At 42.6% G+C, this 15,529-nt stretch overlaps 1 protein-coding gene across 4 annotated transcripts in view; it reads left to right on the top strand.

Moving 5' to 3' along the window:
• Positions 1-2,606: 2,606 nt before the first annotated feature.
• Positions 2,607-15,529, top strand: part of ptprua (protein tyrosine phosphatase receptor type Ua) — a 195,127-nt gene continuing 182,204 nt past the window's right edge. For 3 of the 4 annotated variants that reach the window (XM_020090779.2, XM_069516378.1, XM_069516377.1), the window contains exon 1: positions 2,608-2,936. In XM_020090779.2, the coding sequence (XP_019946338.1) occupies positions 2,867-2,936 (70 nt within the window). In that variant the 5' untranslated portion in view covers positions 2,608-2,866. Of the gene's footprint in view, positions 2,937-15,529 lie in introns of all 4 variants that reach the window. The other variant, XM_069516379.1, reaches the window with a different exon arrangement.

Here is a 15,529-nt window from a genome sequence, read left to right as displayed (position 1 = left end):
CAGCAGCACACGCTGTGAGGGGAAGCACACTCATTCCATCCCAGAAGCAGGAAGTGCCCAGTAGAACCAATATATCCATAATCCCAACAGTGAATTCATTTATATACAGAGCATTTACTTTTGCCCAGGGGCCTTTCAGTGGGTTATTCTGGCCACAGAGAGGAGTTTAACTCAAGATTGACTTTTTATGTTTTCATATAGGGAGGATTTTCACAGCTTTGTAGTGGGTGAAAGAATCCAGCATTTTACAAGAAAAGTTCTAAATGATCAGTAATATAAATCTCCATCTCTCCACTGTCTTTACTGATTATCGTCACAGGGTCACAGGCGGAGCTTGAGCCAATCCCAGCTGACATTGGCTGTGAGATCGCCAACATATTGCGGAGCGAACACAACCTGCTTTCAGACATGCACTGATCTCCTCCGGACTTTCTCAAGAAGAGCTGCATGTGTGGACGCAAATGTACGAGTGAGAGCCTCTGGAGTTTCTGAAGACGTTCTCCTGGCCTGCAAGTATAAAGGCCACAGTGAGTCCAGAGGAGGCAATGCAAGTGGAGCTCCTCTGCTGGATTCACCACAAGTGAGTGGGGTTGTTTCTAACAAAAGACATCAAGAGAGTTTGTGATGATAAGAGCTGACTGGTGTTGATGTGCTGCAAAAACACATGACCTCCGCAGTGGGATTTATATGAAACTTCCTGCATTTGCCTGCTGCACAGCCCCTCACCTGAACCCCCTTCTGAGTTGTTCAAGCGTGAAACGAAAAAAACTGCAGAGAAAGTCTGGACCCAATCTCTGAGTTCCCCTGCAGGATATGTTTGAAAGCGACTCTACAGTCATTCGCACCAATGGACAACGTAAAGCTAATTAACCTCAATGTAGGCTAAATGTCTTAAACTGTGAAATCCAATCAGAGTACCCAGAGAAAACCCCATGCAGATAAAACATTGGAACTCCACACAGAAAGACTTCAGCCAAAGGTCAGAGGTCAGGGTGTTCTGCAGAGCAGCTATGCAGCAGCTGGGGAAAGGGCCAACTTTGCTGCAGGAGTTTCACCTGTTAAACCCACTGTGTTATTTTCATCACAAATCAGATTGTTACATACTGGAAACAGACAGAACGAACATTACATTAATATATTCACAAAATCCGATTCAACATGGATGCTCATTTGGTTGCGTTTGGCAAGCCGTTGCTTGATTAATACTTCAGGAGAGGTGAGTCAGGATTTAATCTGGTGATTTTTCAACATAATAGTCTAATGGAGCCTCACAGCCAAGCAGGAGGGACTGTTCAGGAGCTACACTTAAAGGGACATGGAGGGAGGATGTCCCCTCTGATGGGACAGTGTGGTGACCCGCTGTATATCTAATAAGTTAGTTCAGCTTTACTTCAGACCTGTAGGTCCATATCAGTACAAACAATACAATGAAAATAAATAAATACAGCACAAACTATAGAGAATACAATCGTCACACTTTACAAGTACACAGGGATTAAAAACACTTCCAGACTTTGGTCTAATGTTTCAACAAGTGACTGTTACTCACTGATGATCATGTTTTTTGAGTCAGTTAATCAAAACATGAAATTATGTGTAAAAGCATGAAAGGTAGGGGTGTTGTGATGTGGCTGCCAGTCTATTTAAAGTTCAAAATTGTGATATGTTATTGATCAGGCTCTTCATGGCCTGGCCACAGGCTATGATATTTTAATTCCCTGTTTACCTCTGTGCAGCTTGCGATTTTAGGGTCAAGGTTCTGCTGTCACTTCCTGAATCAAGGAACTAGTGGGGGCAGGGGGCAGAACGTTTGGTGGAACAGTTTTTTTCGAAAGGCATATTGCTGAATTTACTTTGGATGCCAGGCTCTTACTGGTCTTTTATCTCTATTGCTGCTACTGTCATTCTTATCCTTCTGTATTTAAATCATTTGATATATTGTTGTATGCTTTCAAGTCAAGTCAAGTCAAGTCAACTTTATTATCAATAATACCATATGTGCAGGACATACAGAGAATTGAAATTGCGTTTCCCTCTTATCTCCGGTGCAAACAGCATTAAACATGAAATATAAAATAAATATAAAGATATAAAATAAATACAAAAAAAATATACAAGCTAAAAGATATCTAAGACAGTGGTAAATCTAGAAGATATAAAAAGTATAAATATGGCAAATATGGCGGTATGAACAGAATTAACGGTATAAACAGAAACAACAGTCTGACAGTATAGGTACGACAATATAGACAGAATTATCAGTGAAATATAAATATAGCAATATGGCAGTATTAACAGAATTTACAGTATAAATATAAATATGGCAGATATAAACAGGATTAACAGGATAGGCAGTGAGGTCTAGCAAACATGTCTGCTGAATTGTGCCCAATAAATACAGTTACTATTATTATTATTATTGTTGTTGTTGTTGAAGATGCTTGAGTCGTGCATATGGCTGCAGCAGCACCACAACCCTGACAGAGCGATGCTGTTATGTTGCCTCTACAGAACCTGCAGACTCAGGGTGCAGGCTCTGGGAGTGTACTGGTGTTGGATCCCCCCTCCTCGCCACATGGAGGCGCCGCAGGCCCGCAGTCCCGCGTCCCACTTGCTCGCTTGTGAGCCCACAACAAAAAGAGAAAAGAAGTGTCGGAGCCGTTAGAGGAACGAGGGGCTCCTGTTTGAATCGCTGCAGCTCAGATGCTCCCTGTGCGGGCGGTGGAGGGAGCCGCAGCCTGAATGGAGCGGAGCGCACAACTTGTCTCCAGTGTTCATCCTCACCCTGCTCCTGCTGCTGGAGTTTCCTCTAGGATTTGCTCCCTGTGACAAAACGAGCTGGACTTTAACTCTTCTTTCCGCCAACATGTGTCCAGCTGCATTGCTACTGATGCTGGCCGTCGGGATCTACGCAGACAGCATGGAAGGACCAACAGGTAAACCAGGGAATCGTGTTTTGACGCTTGTTTGCGCTTGTTAATCTCCTTGTGCAAAGTTTCTGATTTAAAGTTGTGAATGAGAGGGTTAAAGTCATATTCAACCCTCCGCCTTTTCTCGTGTGTTGGAGTCATGGCCGCACGTCCTTGTATCTGTGTTTTCTCAACTTAAAAAGTTGACTGGCTTCATTCTGCGGTGCCAACTTTGCGCTTTTTACGCGCAGCGAAAGTGAAATACGTCCTCACATCACAGCCACAAGATGGTTTCATGACTCAAGCGCAGCTCTGTTGTGTTTGGGGAAATCTTCTCCGAGAGTTTTCAGACAGGATCTCTCTCCAGTCTCCCTCTGATGTGTCTCTATCTCTTGTCAACTGTCCCCACTGTCCCCACAACATCCCACATCGTGTACATCACACCTCGGTGATGAAGTCATCCCTTATTGTTTTATTTATTTTTTTTTGAAAATGTAATTTTATTGCTGATGCATATGGAATGAGCTGCACACTGAGCTGCATGTTAATAGAATTGATGGAGCATTTTGCATAATTGTGTTTGTGGAGCAGGGGGATAATTTGGCTCAGTACGCAGCAGAGCCCTCTGGGAGAAAAACTTTGGAGGTGAACAAATTAGGAGGGATGTGTGTTTTCCACTGCAACAAAGCAATGCAGCGGAGATGAATTAGTAATCTAAGTGCAGCGCTCCAAATAACAACACAGACAGGTGATCCAAACTGTGTGTGTGTGTGTGCAAGCAAAGTTTGACAGACAGTATTTCTCAGAGAGGAGAACTGAGACTTTCAGCTTTAATACCTGAAATCCACAGAGTCTATGTGAGTTCGAATCCCCGTCTCTTTGCCTGTTCAACATTTGAATGGCTGAAGCAGTTTCTGAAGGTTTCTCTAAAAGGCCTCCGAACCTCGTCTTTTGAGGAACGTTGGGGGGGGGGAATACAGTTGCAAGAAAGAAATGTCCCAGTGGTCACACCCTGTCAAGTTGGACTCAAGTAAAAGTGCCAGCTGGTTCATTCCAGGAACGCTCTGCGGCGGAGCATGTGTGCGTTGTAGCTCCGATATAAATACTGGTACATGGGTGTCAGTTACACAGGCACCAAAAGGCAGTTGCTGGAACAGACGCGCAGCGAACCACTCCCTGCTCTCCAGGATCAAATTGGTCCTGGAGGCAAGATTTAATGCAACAAGCCAACTGTCTAATGAGCTTACACACAACAACACAGGAGGACGTCTCATCATCATTTGGCTTTAATTCAGGTTATTTGTTGGAAATGAATTCTGTTGACAATAATGGACACAGAAGGAACAGATGAAGCTGCTCCTAACATTGCTTTTGGCGTGGACTGAAATGTGCGGTTGTATCAAATCATCAGTTGTCATGCTTTATTCATTAATTCTGCTGATGTTAGACATCTCCACAAATGTCTGCTTCTCTTTGACAATTTCACATTTGTATATTCATCAAAGGATTGTTGATTTAACATTTGATGTCCCACCAACTGTTCGAAAGATTTTCACTTTACTGTCACGGAAGGCCAAGCAAATAAAAACATGTTCCAACCTGAGAAGCTGAAGCCAAATCATTTTGAAATGGCCTCTTAAAAAAGGATTCGCACTTATCAAAATAGTGCACAGTCATTTATTGTCACTTGACTAATTGATTATTTGGGCTGCCATTATTTGAGCACAGGAAAACATTTCAAACCTTAATCACAATTCATAATATACAATCTGTAAAGGACCATTTGAAGCAGTTTACCCTGTAATCCAGCAGAGGGAGCGCCGTAAGATTCTGGGTCAACCTGATCTTTCCCATGTCCTGTTGACCAATCAGTAAACATAGCTAATCAATAATACAGGAGGAGAGCGATAGTGAGCAAAGCTGTGCCTCTTACACATTCAGAACAGTGTTTTTAAGTATTTCAGGTTCTTCACAGTAGAAGGTAAAATGACCAACAAAGATAAGATAAGGCTGTCAGCTGCACGACTCAGCACCAGCTCCCTCTCCAGTGATAACAAACCTGAGGAGGCCCCTGCTGGCTTTCTACCAAACACCCAGTGTGCTGCAGTGTCTGTGGACAAACTTGTCTGATGGATTTTTATGCAGGGGACTTGCAGACTAGTTGTGTGACACCACAGGAGGAAATATAAGGACTATACCCCGGGAGGAAGAGGGGATGTTTTAGGAACAACATTGGAATTTGTTGAAACAAATCATGTGTCAGTTCAATTTCATTTGAGAAAAATGGTTTGAATTGCCCCAATCTCAGCTTTGGTATTTATATCAATACACAGGACTGAGGGTGCAAACCTTTAACCTTAACATTTTCAATTTAAAGACATGCATTGCTTTAGAAATCCAAAGTTCATCCAAATAATATAGAAAATCAATGATGCATAAACACGTGAATAATCAAAGTAAATTCCAAGGTTAAAATCAGTTAAAAAAACAAAACAAAACAACATATTCAACACAAGAATATTTAAAAAGTCAAATGGTCTGTATGAATACAGCACTTTTTTTCCATTCACCCACACATTCATACGGTGCATCAACAACGACACAGCCGTCAGGGGCGATTTGAGGTTTAGTATCTTGCCCAAAGACACTCCAGCATGTGGAATGGGGAAGAACAGACGACCCTCTGGTGCAAATATGATGATGCTTTTCATCTGGACTCCGTTCGAAAGACATCATGGTTAACATGCAGATGTCTTGAAAGGGTTTGCCACATGTGGATAGTTGGAAATCGAACCTTGGTGCACCCTGACGAGCATCATCGTTTGTTTTGAATGCATCACATCATTGATGAGTGTCGTACCGCTCCATGCTTCAGACACGTTTTGCCTGGCAGTTAAAAAGTATGGAGGTTTTTTGTACACAGCTCTGCATTTTGGGTGGTGTCAACAAGTTGTGTCAAGCAGCTTTAATTTTGAGATTAACATGAGGAAATGCAGTGGCACCCCGGCTGTGTAATCAAGCAACTCCTGTGTGTGGCTGCACGTGCAGGGCTCTGTTGCTCAGCTCCATGGTTTCACCTACAGAATGTGTGATTGCTGAGGTGAAACCCGGGATGTTGTTTAAGTGCACCCGACCCCTGCTAGCGAGAGCTCCGAGGCTAGTTCAATCTGGAAATGAAACCATGTGAGCAAACCCCAACGCCGGACACGCAGCTCCAGACAACCTGACACTGGAGGTCGGGAGGAGTTTAGCTTTAAGAGACCACGCTGAGGTGGGCTTTCATGGGCTACTGCAGGGATGTTAGAGAGGGTCCTCGGTGTGTAGTGGTGTGGATATGGCTCAGTGTTATTCCAATGAAACACACACACACACACACACACACAGCTCTCCTAGGGCAAATGTGGAGGCTGCAAATGGGGAAAATGGAGCGTATGCTCACATAAAATGTAATGATGAAATGTGGTTGTTCTGGAGGAAATAACACAAGATTCCTTAATAGAACAATGGTGAATTGCATAATGGCTACACGCTGTTCAAGAAAATTACTACACTCTGTAATTATAGTTCTTGACAATGAGATGGCAAAGGAACAAGGTTATTGCGACATCCATTTTACGAAAGAAGAAAAATCCCAAAAATCTATCACCAGTTCAGATCGTTTATCAGACACTTACAAGCCCTCAGAGCCGTGCGACTGAATTTCAGGAGCAACGGAGCAAAGAATCCGGCTTTAATTGTCTGTTTGGCTGAAGAAAAATGGATGCAATTAAGCTTGAAATGGATAAAAATGACCAATTTGGAATGATAAAGTATAGCACATATTTATCTTCGCACCTTTTCTGATGAAGATCGCATTTAACAATCCTTCTACATGAGCCTGTTTTTCTTCAGTTTAAATGGACTATTAAATGGCCAAGCATCAAATGTGTGGACATATTCAATCAGTAAAAGCGGCGTGACAGACAGAGCCAATGAGAGCAAACCAGGCCGGCTGAGGTAAAAGTCAATAAAGCCTTTCCTTTCATATACTCTACCACTTTGATGGCTTTTGCCTGTGGTGGCAGTTGACAGTCATTCTGTCTGTCTCTGAGTGTTACTGACTGTGTGGCTAAAGCTGGGCTGAGACTAAAAGAAAGTTTTGAAGTCCTAACTGATTTTGCAGTTGTGTTGCATCACGCACATCAGGAGAAACGTCCCAGATGTTCTCCTCTCGAGTCGTAAACGTGCACACACTTCAGGACTAGACAAATAATGGTGCATCTGTTAACACGAGTAAGAAGCTAACATGTGTTAACCTTTGTTTAGCAGAAAAGTTAGCTGTGAAAGTGCCGACATGATCATGAACGCTGATTTGAGCTCCTGTGTCAAAAATGTTTGCTATCATTAGGGTGGTCCTGATGAGTCCTTAAAGGTCCAGTGTGTAAGATTTAGGTGAAAGGGAACTATTGGCTGATATTTAATGTAGAATAATCCTCATGATGTTTTCACTAGTTCATTTCATCTAAATTATATGAATTGTAGTTTTCTTTACCCCAGAAAAGGCCCTTTACATTTAAATACTTTATATTTACATTGAGGGGACCCTCTCTACGGAGGCCGCCATGTTTTTTACATTAGTCCAGACTGGACAAACTAAACACCTTTTGAGTTTTTATTACAACTGAAGCTACCACAGGTTCTTTTTCATGTTTGGAAGGAGAGGGTGAGGTGAGGGGTGTTCAGCTGCAACATGCAATTTCAACACTAGATATCACAAAATTCTACACACTGTACCTTTAAGGTTTTATGCTGGATCTGTAAACCCTCAATTTACCTGAGAAATCTCTGCCAAACATCTGTACCGACCAAGGTCCAGGACAAGGACTCTTGCCTGAAATTCTTGTCGTCGGAGCCAAGTTTAAAGCAGTTTAAAGTTGAACAGAATTTAAGTTTTACTTGGAATCTTGTTTTTGGTAGCTCTCAGTCCAATGACTGGTGTCTTAATATATATTTTTATATACTTTAGTCCAAGAGTCTGAGACCACTTTATCGTGATGGGAAAGCCGTCTCGGACTTTCGGACTCCACTGCAACTGCAGCATGATTACTTATATTTATCTAAAAATGATTTCCTCTTATCATTGAGGGAGAAGTCATTGGCGGCTGTTGTGCCACTGAAGTCAATTTTCTCCATGAGAGTGGAGCTGGTGAAAAGCAGTGTCGCCTCCAACACATTTTATTGTATCTGTCGAGGCTTAATTCCAGCTCCTTGTGCTCCATCTGTCTTTACATCTCTTCTACTTAAGTAATCATCATTTGTCAACAGGTCTGGGAAGGAAGTGTTACATTGACTTTTTATTTTATTGAGTAACAATCAGTGTTAAAGATGAGATTTGAGCTAGTGTAAGGATTACAATTAGTATTTTTCTTTTACGATTATATTACCAGTAATGCAGCAGTATGTTTTTTTGGGATCCTCAGTGCTCTGGTTTGCTGCTTTAGCAATAGAAAAGAAAATGTTTCAAGTTGGAAATAAATAGCATGTGTGACATCTTTGTCTTTGTTTAGAAATTCTACAGAAACTTGCACAATATCCCCAAACCATCATAGCTAAATAAAATCCAACAATAACCCTAATACAGTCAATTTGCCTGGTTTAAAATGAGATAAAACCAAAAAACAATCATTTTTGGTTGAATGTAACATTAGCCTTTACCAAAAGATCAAAACTGTTACTTCTAATTTGTCCAATTGAACTTTTGTGTGTGGCCACTGTTGGAATCAGTGAATCTTGCTCACAGTTAAAGGGTGTGTGATAGGTGCTGATTGGTTTAGACACTTGGAGCTAGAGGTTGATGGTCCGCTGTAAGATGGCTGCTTGTTCTACCACATTGTCTCATCTTTTGTGTCGTCACGTTATGAAAACCGATGACACCCTAAGTGTTGCTTTCCACTGTATTCTTTGGAGTTTAAAGTCACAGTGAAACAGAAATTCAAAAGTCTTCAGGGCTGTGGCTGAGAGGTTAGAGCGGTCGTCCTTTTACCAGAAGGTCACCATCCCTGTCTTCCCCATTCCGAATGCCGACGTGTCCTTGTGTCCTTCTGTTACTTAAGTATTGCATGTTACCTATTACTTGCTGATGTCTTTTTGACTCTTGCTGCTGTAATACTGCAAATTTCCCCATTGTGGGATTAATAAATAACTTCCTATCTTATCGCTCTGACATCTGCTAGTTACCCACCAGCTAATGGTCAAGTGTATGACGGGCAGAGTTAACTAGTCTACATCATTGATTGGATTTATTTTTTTAACCGCCGTAGAGTACAAGATCAGTCATCAAAAATAATTTTGACAGGAAGAGGCAGAGTGAGGTGGAAGAAGAAAACATTAGCAATGTAAGAGATAAATCAAAAGTTTAACAGCAATGCAGAATTCATGGGGAATGTATTTTAGCAGTTCTCAAAGCCAATAGCTGGTTGAATGTGGTATTTAGAAAAATGTTCAATAAAAACAGCACAAGCAAATAAGCAATATAATAATGAATTACCATTCTTTGAGCACTCATCTTTATATGATTGTTCTATTTCAGTTGCTGTGTGTGTGTGTGTGTGTGTGTCATCCTTTAGTCCCGTCCAGCTGTTTTTGCACATACTGTGTTTGTCTGTGGAGCAGATCTGCGCTGTGCAATTAAAATGAAGCAACATCATCAAATAATTTTCTTTTTGAGCCATTTAGAAAGTAATGCTACTCTTTCAGTGAGTATTGTGTAAGGACCAATGTGTAAGGAGTAATCGATCAGATGCCCAACACTGATTTGTTTCCTTCGATTATCTTGATTATTGAATTCAGGTCATTGTTCAGCAGGGCCCGAAGCCACATGCTGGTCATCGATGGCGGTAGCTGTCAGACAGCCCTCCAAAGGTTATCTCCACATGCAACATTATTGCAACAGTTATCTACCAATGCTGCTGCCGCATGCACGTGCCTGTCACCACTATGCGCTGTTAATGGAGCTGACAGCACTGTGGTGCCTTGGCCCGGACCCACGAGGCATCTTTGTGGAGAGCAGCAGCACCGGTACTGCCTCACCAGGTGTTAGAAACGTGTTGTTTTTCCCCCATCGACAACAAATCATTATTGAACAGATGGAGGTGTGCCAGCAGGCGCCGCTCTGCCTGCCAGGCTGATCGCTAAACAAGGTTTAGACAATAAAATTAATTTGCTCGGTTTTAGACATCCTCACGTCTTGGTGAACGCCTGGTTTTCACTTTACATTACTTTAAAGGAAAAAGCTCGGGTGTGTGATTGCTGTTGCTTACTGTCCTCTCCGTGACTCTTTTATTGCCTATGCAGCTATATTTCAGCCAGCTATAGAATGTAATGAAACGTTTGATGAAAATCTGAAATTGTTGAGGGGAATAAATTCATGTAGTGTGAATGCCTCAGCTGCTTGAGAATCAGCTACTGGTGGAATTTGGATTTAGCTATTTGGCTGTCTGCTGCAGGCGTGCATGTATGCAGAGTGCTGCTAATTCTAGAATCTCAAAGACCTGACCTGCTGAAAAGGCAACAAGAGCCAGGGAGTTTAAAGCATCCAGACGTTTTAACTACAGATGATACACAAATCAGAGAGCTTTTAAGTAATGCTTTTGGAAAAGCTTCTTCTCTGCACTCCTCTCCACTTTAAGTGCTCACCGTGTGCTAGAGATCATGTCTCAAATTGTCCACAGAGCACCGAGGGTGTGAGGATGACGCTTTGACAGCAGAGGCGGCTAACCCGACTGCAGCGCACTGACAACAATATCTGTGTCTGAAAACACAAGTACATGTCATGTCAGTATCTCTTAATTCCGCAAACGGCTCAAGAAAGTAAATATCATCAACCCGACTGCAACGCTTATGTTGTCAAATCTAAAGGGATGAACCTTGAACACATTTCTTTTAAAACACTTGAACAGTGTTGGGTGAAAGTTGACCTTGTTTTTACCTTGCCTTTGTTGCTTTGGTGGTGTTGGTTAACCCACTACCTACCTGAGGCTATGGAGTGCATTAACAGGTATACAAAACCTGCTGTTTCTGTGTACCTTTTGTGGACACTTCACACTCCACAAGAATACAGAGGCGCTTCTCAAAGCTGCAACAGGTTTAGAGAAATTACAGCACAAGAGGCAAAACGCATGCTTTATTCACAAGTTATTGTGCCATGCCGTCCACGTGGAGAGTGATAAGAGTCGGAGACATTTACCGTGTGAATCTCAGAACAGTAGAAAACAAATGCCATAGTTTCAATGATTTAAAATATTATTGTCACATATAGATATACTGAAAAAGAATGAGAATTATTATCTCTACTCGGTGCAAAAGTCTGAACCACTGCGTCCTATTACTTTAAAATTATATCATATGTAGTTTCATTATCAAGGATATTGCTGCCACTGCTATAGTGATTATCTTGATTATTTATTAATCTGCTAATTATTTCCTTGATTAATCATTGGGGTAAACTGTCAGAGAATAGTGAAATTGCCCATCGCAAGTTGATGTCTTGATGTCCTGTATTCGTCCAAACAGCAAAATTGAGAAGTCCACTCATAAGACACACTTTGAATGTCCTCATAGTTGACAGGCTGGAATGTTTATACCTGGAAAAATGACTTGAAGGATTTCTGTCAATGGACAAATCAATGAATCAAGTATATGACTGATGTGTATTGGCACATCTTGGACAGTTAGCACAAATTGCATTGATTTGTTGTATACTAAATCCAAAAGACTATTGACAGTTATTATGTAGTTGTATGTACACTGTTTACCTGTAAATGGAACATAGACCAGGTCAAGAAGTTCTTGTCCTTTCTCAGGGATCTTGGTTATTATTATTTAGTATTCACTATTAAACTGTCAACTACTGATAATAGTCTTTGAATACATGATTAGGAACTTTTTCTTTGAGTCAGTTGTAGAATGTTTCTGATTAAGGAACAGTTCTTGTACAGCTGCTTGTCTTAAGACAAAATTAAAACATCTTTTGTTCATACATATTGTCTTTTGTTTTTCCTATTGTCAGTGTGAGATTGAAAAATGTACAATTCTGGTGTTTGCACCTAAACCTAGGTATCATACAAGCACTAAAATCCATAGTTAGTAGGAGTAGAGACAGCAGGGAAAGTGGGTACAACAGAAAAGCACTTTGGAGCCCAGGAATGCACTCAACCTCACACACTGATGATAGATAACAGTGTTTGAGGGAGGATCCTCCCTTTCAAGCGTAATTCAGCCTGTGGTATTGAAATCTTTGCTCTCAGCACTTGGCCAATGTGTTAGGAATGGCAGGTGAGACTGATGATGTAGAGTCTTGCTGGCTGTAGCTATAGGCCTGTGTGCTCATATTAATGATGGGTTGGACACAGAGGAGAGATATGGAGGAGCATGACTATTGTGCAGTGACGGCTGCTTGTCCATTTAGTCCACTCCTGCTCTCCGTCAGACTCTGCTGCCGCCGCTGTTGCCTCTCAGATTTGTCACCGCCGCTGACAGCCAGCCATGAATAATCTTCATGAATATTCCTCCGTCGCCTCGGCTGACGATTTGTTTACACTGCGCGGTCGAAGCGATTGTCCAAGCTGTTCCTGGGCCATGAAACCTGTGGTCAGACCTGTCACAACCGATTGCAGGTTGATGGCAGCGGAGAGGAAACTGTTGCTAGATTATCGCTGCAGTGTGAGACGGCAGAACGGCAGATTCAGCGGACGGGGGTCAGAGTCCAGCCACGGGATGATTTTGTGGCAGTGCTTTCAGCAAGTGTCACTTTAGATTGAGATGACATCTGGGGCCAAACTGCGGGAATGGCATTTCTCTCGCTTCCTTTCCTCAATGCAGCTTTTAGGGCCAAATAACTGCATGAAGCCAAAAGCTTTGCAGCCCTGCTTCCTTCTCCTCAACTCTTTATCTCACAGAGTTTCTCTCTCGGGGCTCACATGTTTACTCCCCCATGTCATTAATGTAGAACACCACAGTGCTGATAAAGTCAGGTTAGATTAACTGCCAAACTCCAAACTCCTACTTTTATCCTTCCCCTCATTTTTGTAAAGTACAAAAAACGGAAAGAAAATTGTGATATGGAGCAAGACCCTGGGTGTGAAAGTCCCAGGGTAGCTGTAGATATTACGTTTTAAAAAGTAGGCGTTTAAAGTTATCAAACCTGTGGGCCTCCAAGTGTCCCTGTGGCACACAAGAGATATTAAAAGTTGAAGGGAAAGTTGGAAAAAAAAAAAAAAAAAGTTAAATTATGAAATAATATGACAAGTCCCTCAACGGAGTGAACAAGGGCACTGCAGCAGGGCCTGCTCACCCCTGTCAAGGTTAACGGTGACCCTCCTGTGCACAGCAGGGGAGGGTTATGCAGCATGAGCAGCAACACCTGTGTGTCTGCTGTCACTGCGGGACATCCTCAGCACCTCCATCTTCACTTCCTCTTACTCTGATGTATATTAAAATAAATGCCAGTCTTAGTGGCTCGGTTGTTGCCCTTTTCCTAGAGAATCTCACCTTGTATCTGTCTACATGATGTGTCAGAGTGCTGTCTGGGGGGAAATCTATGTGGGCTGGGGGGCGGGTGATGAGTATTAAGCCGTTTCTGCGTAGATGCGTTCTGGACACTTGAGGTAAACTGCGGACTGATCACGTCTTGGCTGATCTGCTAAGGTCAGTATCAAGGGCCAACAAAACTCCAGCAGAAAAGATCAGTGCATCGTCATTTGTCAAGCATGAAGTTGCATAAGGACTAAAAGAAAAGAGCTGCATAACCTCCACATACTTGCCAGAAAATGGTTATGCTTGTCAGGTTGTTGGTTTCGTCAAGTTACAAAAGAACGGTCGGTCATGCCCCCCTCAGTTCTAATGTCAGAAGGGAGTAGGAGGAGGGGGGGTTCAGATGCTGCTCAGTGATCTGACAGCAGCTTCTACCGATTGGGTGGATCTGTGCTGCAGGAAGACACTGACTTTTCAAAGGTTTCAAAGCAAAATTAATCATCACTTGTAGTGTTGGCGTTTCCTGCTGGGAATCGAACCTTTAACCCTGGCAGTGTTCACGTCATGCTCCCCCATCTTGGCCCTCTTGCCTCCCACCCCATCTGTCATTCTCCTTCCTCTTTTTAGAAATGACTTTTCTAACTAACTCAAAATTGATTGCACATTTTTGTTATTCTGCTCTTTGACCTTCCTTCTGTTTGGAGGGGCCACGTTGGCAGTGACCCAGACGATGGCAGTGTTATGGCAGTTATAAGAAGCAATATCACCTGGGCCCGCATCTGCTGCTTTGGCCTTCCGAACATTGTCTGTATCATTTTCGAGCACGGGGATTGAGGCCCCATGGCCTCTGATCTCAGACTGATAAACATAAAGGATTACATTCATGAGCAAGGAGCTGACGGATCACTCTCTGCATGAGAATGAGTGAGGTGCCGCATCTTTGGAATCACATGGAGATGCATTACAGAGCCGAGGATGACTGGAATCACATAACTCCAAAATCCTCATTCTGTTTTATGAGGTGTAGCACTGCCTCTGCCTGTAGCATAAGTTTGTGGTTTTTATAAGCTTGCCGCTACAGGAGGCTCTGAATCATTGATTCAATAGGCAAGACGTTCAAGTGTAGGCGCAAGCATCACAGGCGGAGGTGGAGGGGGAAAAAAAGGCAGAGAGTGGAGTGAGGTAAGTCGTAGAAGAGTGTGTGGAGTACAAGAAGGGGGTAGGGGGATTATTGGTGACATCGGTGGGTGTTGCAGGGAAACAGCATGGAAATCAGCTGGTGGTTGGCTTTCTGTCTGTGCTGCAACTTTGCGCACCACCCTTTCACCCCCCCCCCCCACCGTCTGATCTAGCAGACCGGGACCGAGGTGAAAGGGACTCAGGGGGGGGAAGCTCCTCCAGATCGGCCTCCAAACATGTGTGTCCCAGCGCCCTCCTGGCCTGCACACCCCTAATCTCAGCATCAATGGAGTCTGAGCAGATGGCGCTGTGGCCGGGGTCACCGGCCCCACACACAATAATAAGAGGGCATGAGAGGATGATGAAGCTGGCCAAGACACTGGAGGGATGACGCAGACATGACCTGAGTAGACATAAAAAAACAAATCTACTTTGTTTGCCCTTGCATGAGGCAGCAGTAGACATATGTTGTTTGTGAGTTGGTTTAAACACAGCCTCCTGTATGTTGACCTAGAAAAGTGATGAGAGCAGCAGAAGGCTTCGCTTCAAACAGCTGCACTGGTTGATCTTTATGTTGTTATCTTTATTTTTGTATTATTTGTTTCATGAAGAGGCTCCTCGCTGGTGTTAATGTTTTAAGTAGCTAAAGAAAATGATCTGAGGAACTGTGGCTCTGTTGGAGATAGATTACGATGGAGTTGTTGAAGACTAATGTTTTGGTCAATTTAATGTGATTTTATTCAACATTCAGGCAAAATTCAGACCAGATTTATTCCATAAAGATAACAACAACATTATATGTCTGGTTAGTTGGTAAAAATATATACCCCCCCAGCTGCTTGTCCTCTCCATTCTCTCTCCCCATTTTACACTTCCACTATCCAGTCAATAAAGAAAAAAAATGCCCCCAAAGTATCTTTAAAAAAAATAAA

The sequence above is a fragment of the Paralichthys olivaceus genome, chromosome 20 (genome assembly GCF_024713975.1).
Source record: "Paralichthys olivaceus isolate ysfri-2021 chromosome 20, ASM2471397v2, whole genome shotgun sequence".
Classification (NCBI taxonomy): domain Eukaryota; kingdom Metazoa; phylum Chordata; class Actinopteri; order Pleuronectiformes; family Paralichthyidae; genus Paralichthys; species Paralichthys olivaceus.
This window is presented reverse-complemented; position numbering and strand designations above follow the sequence as displayed.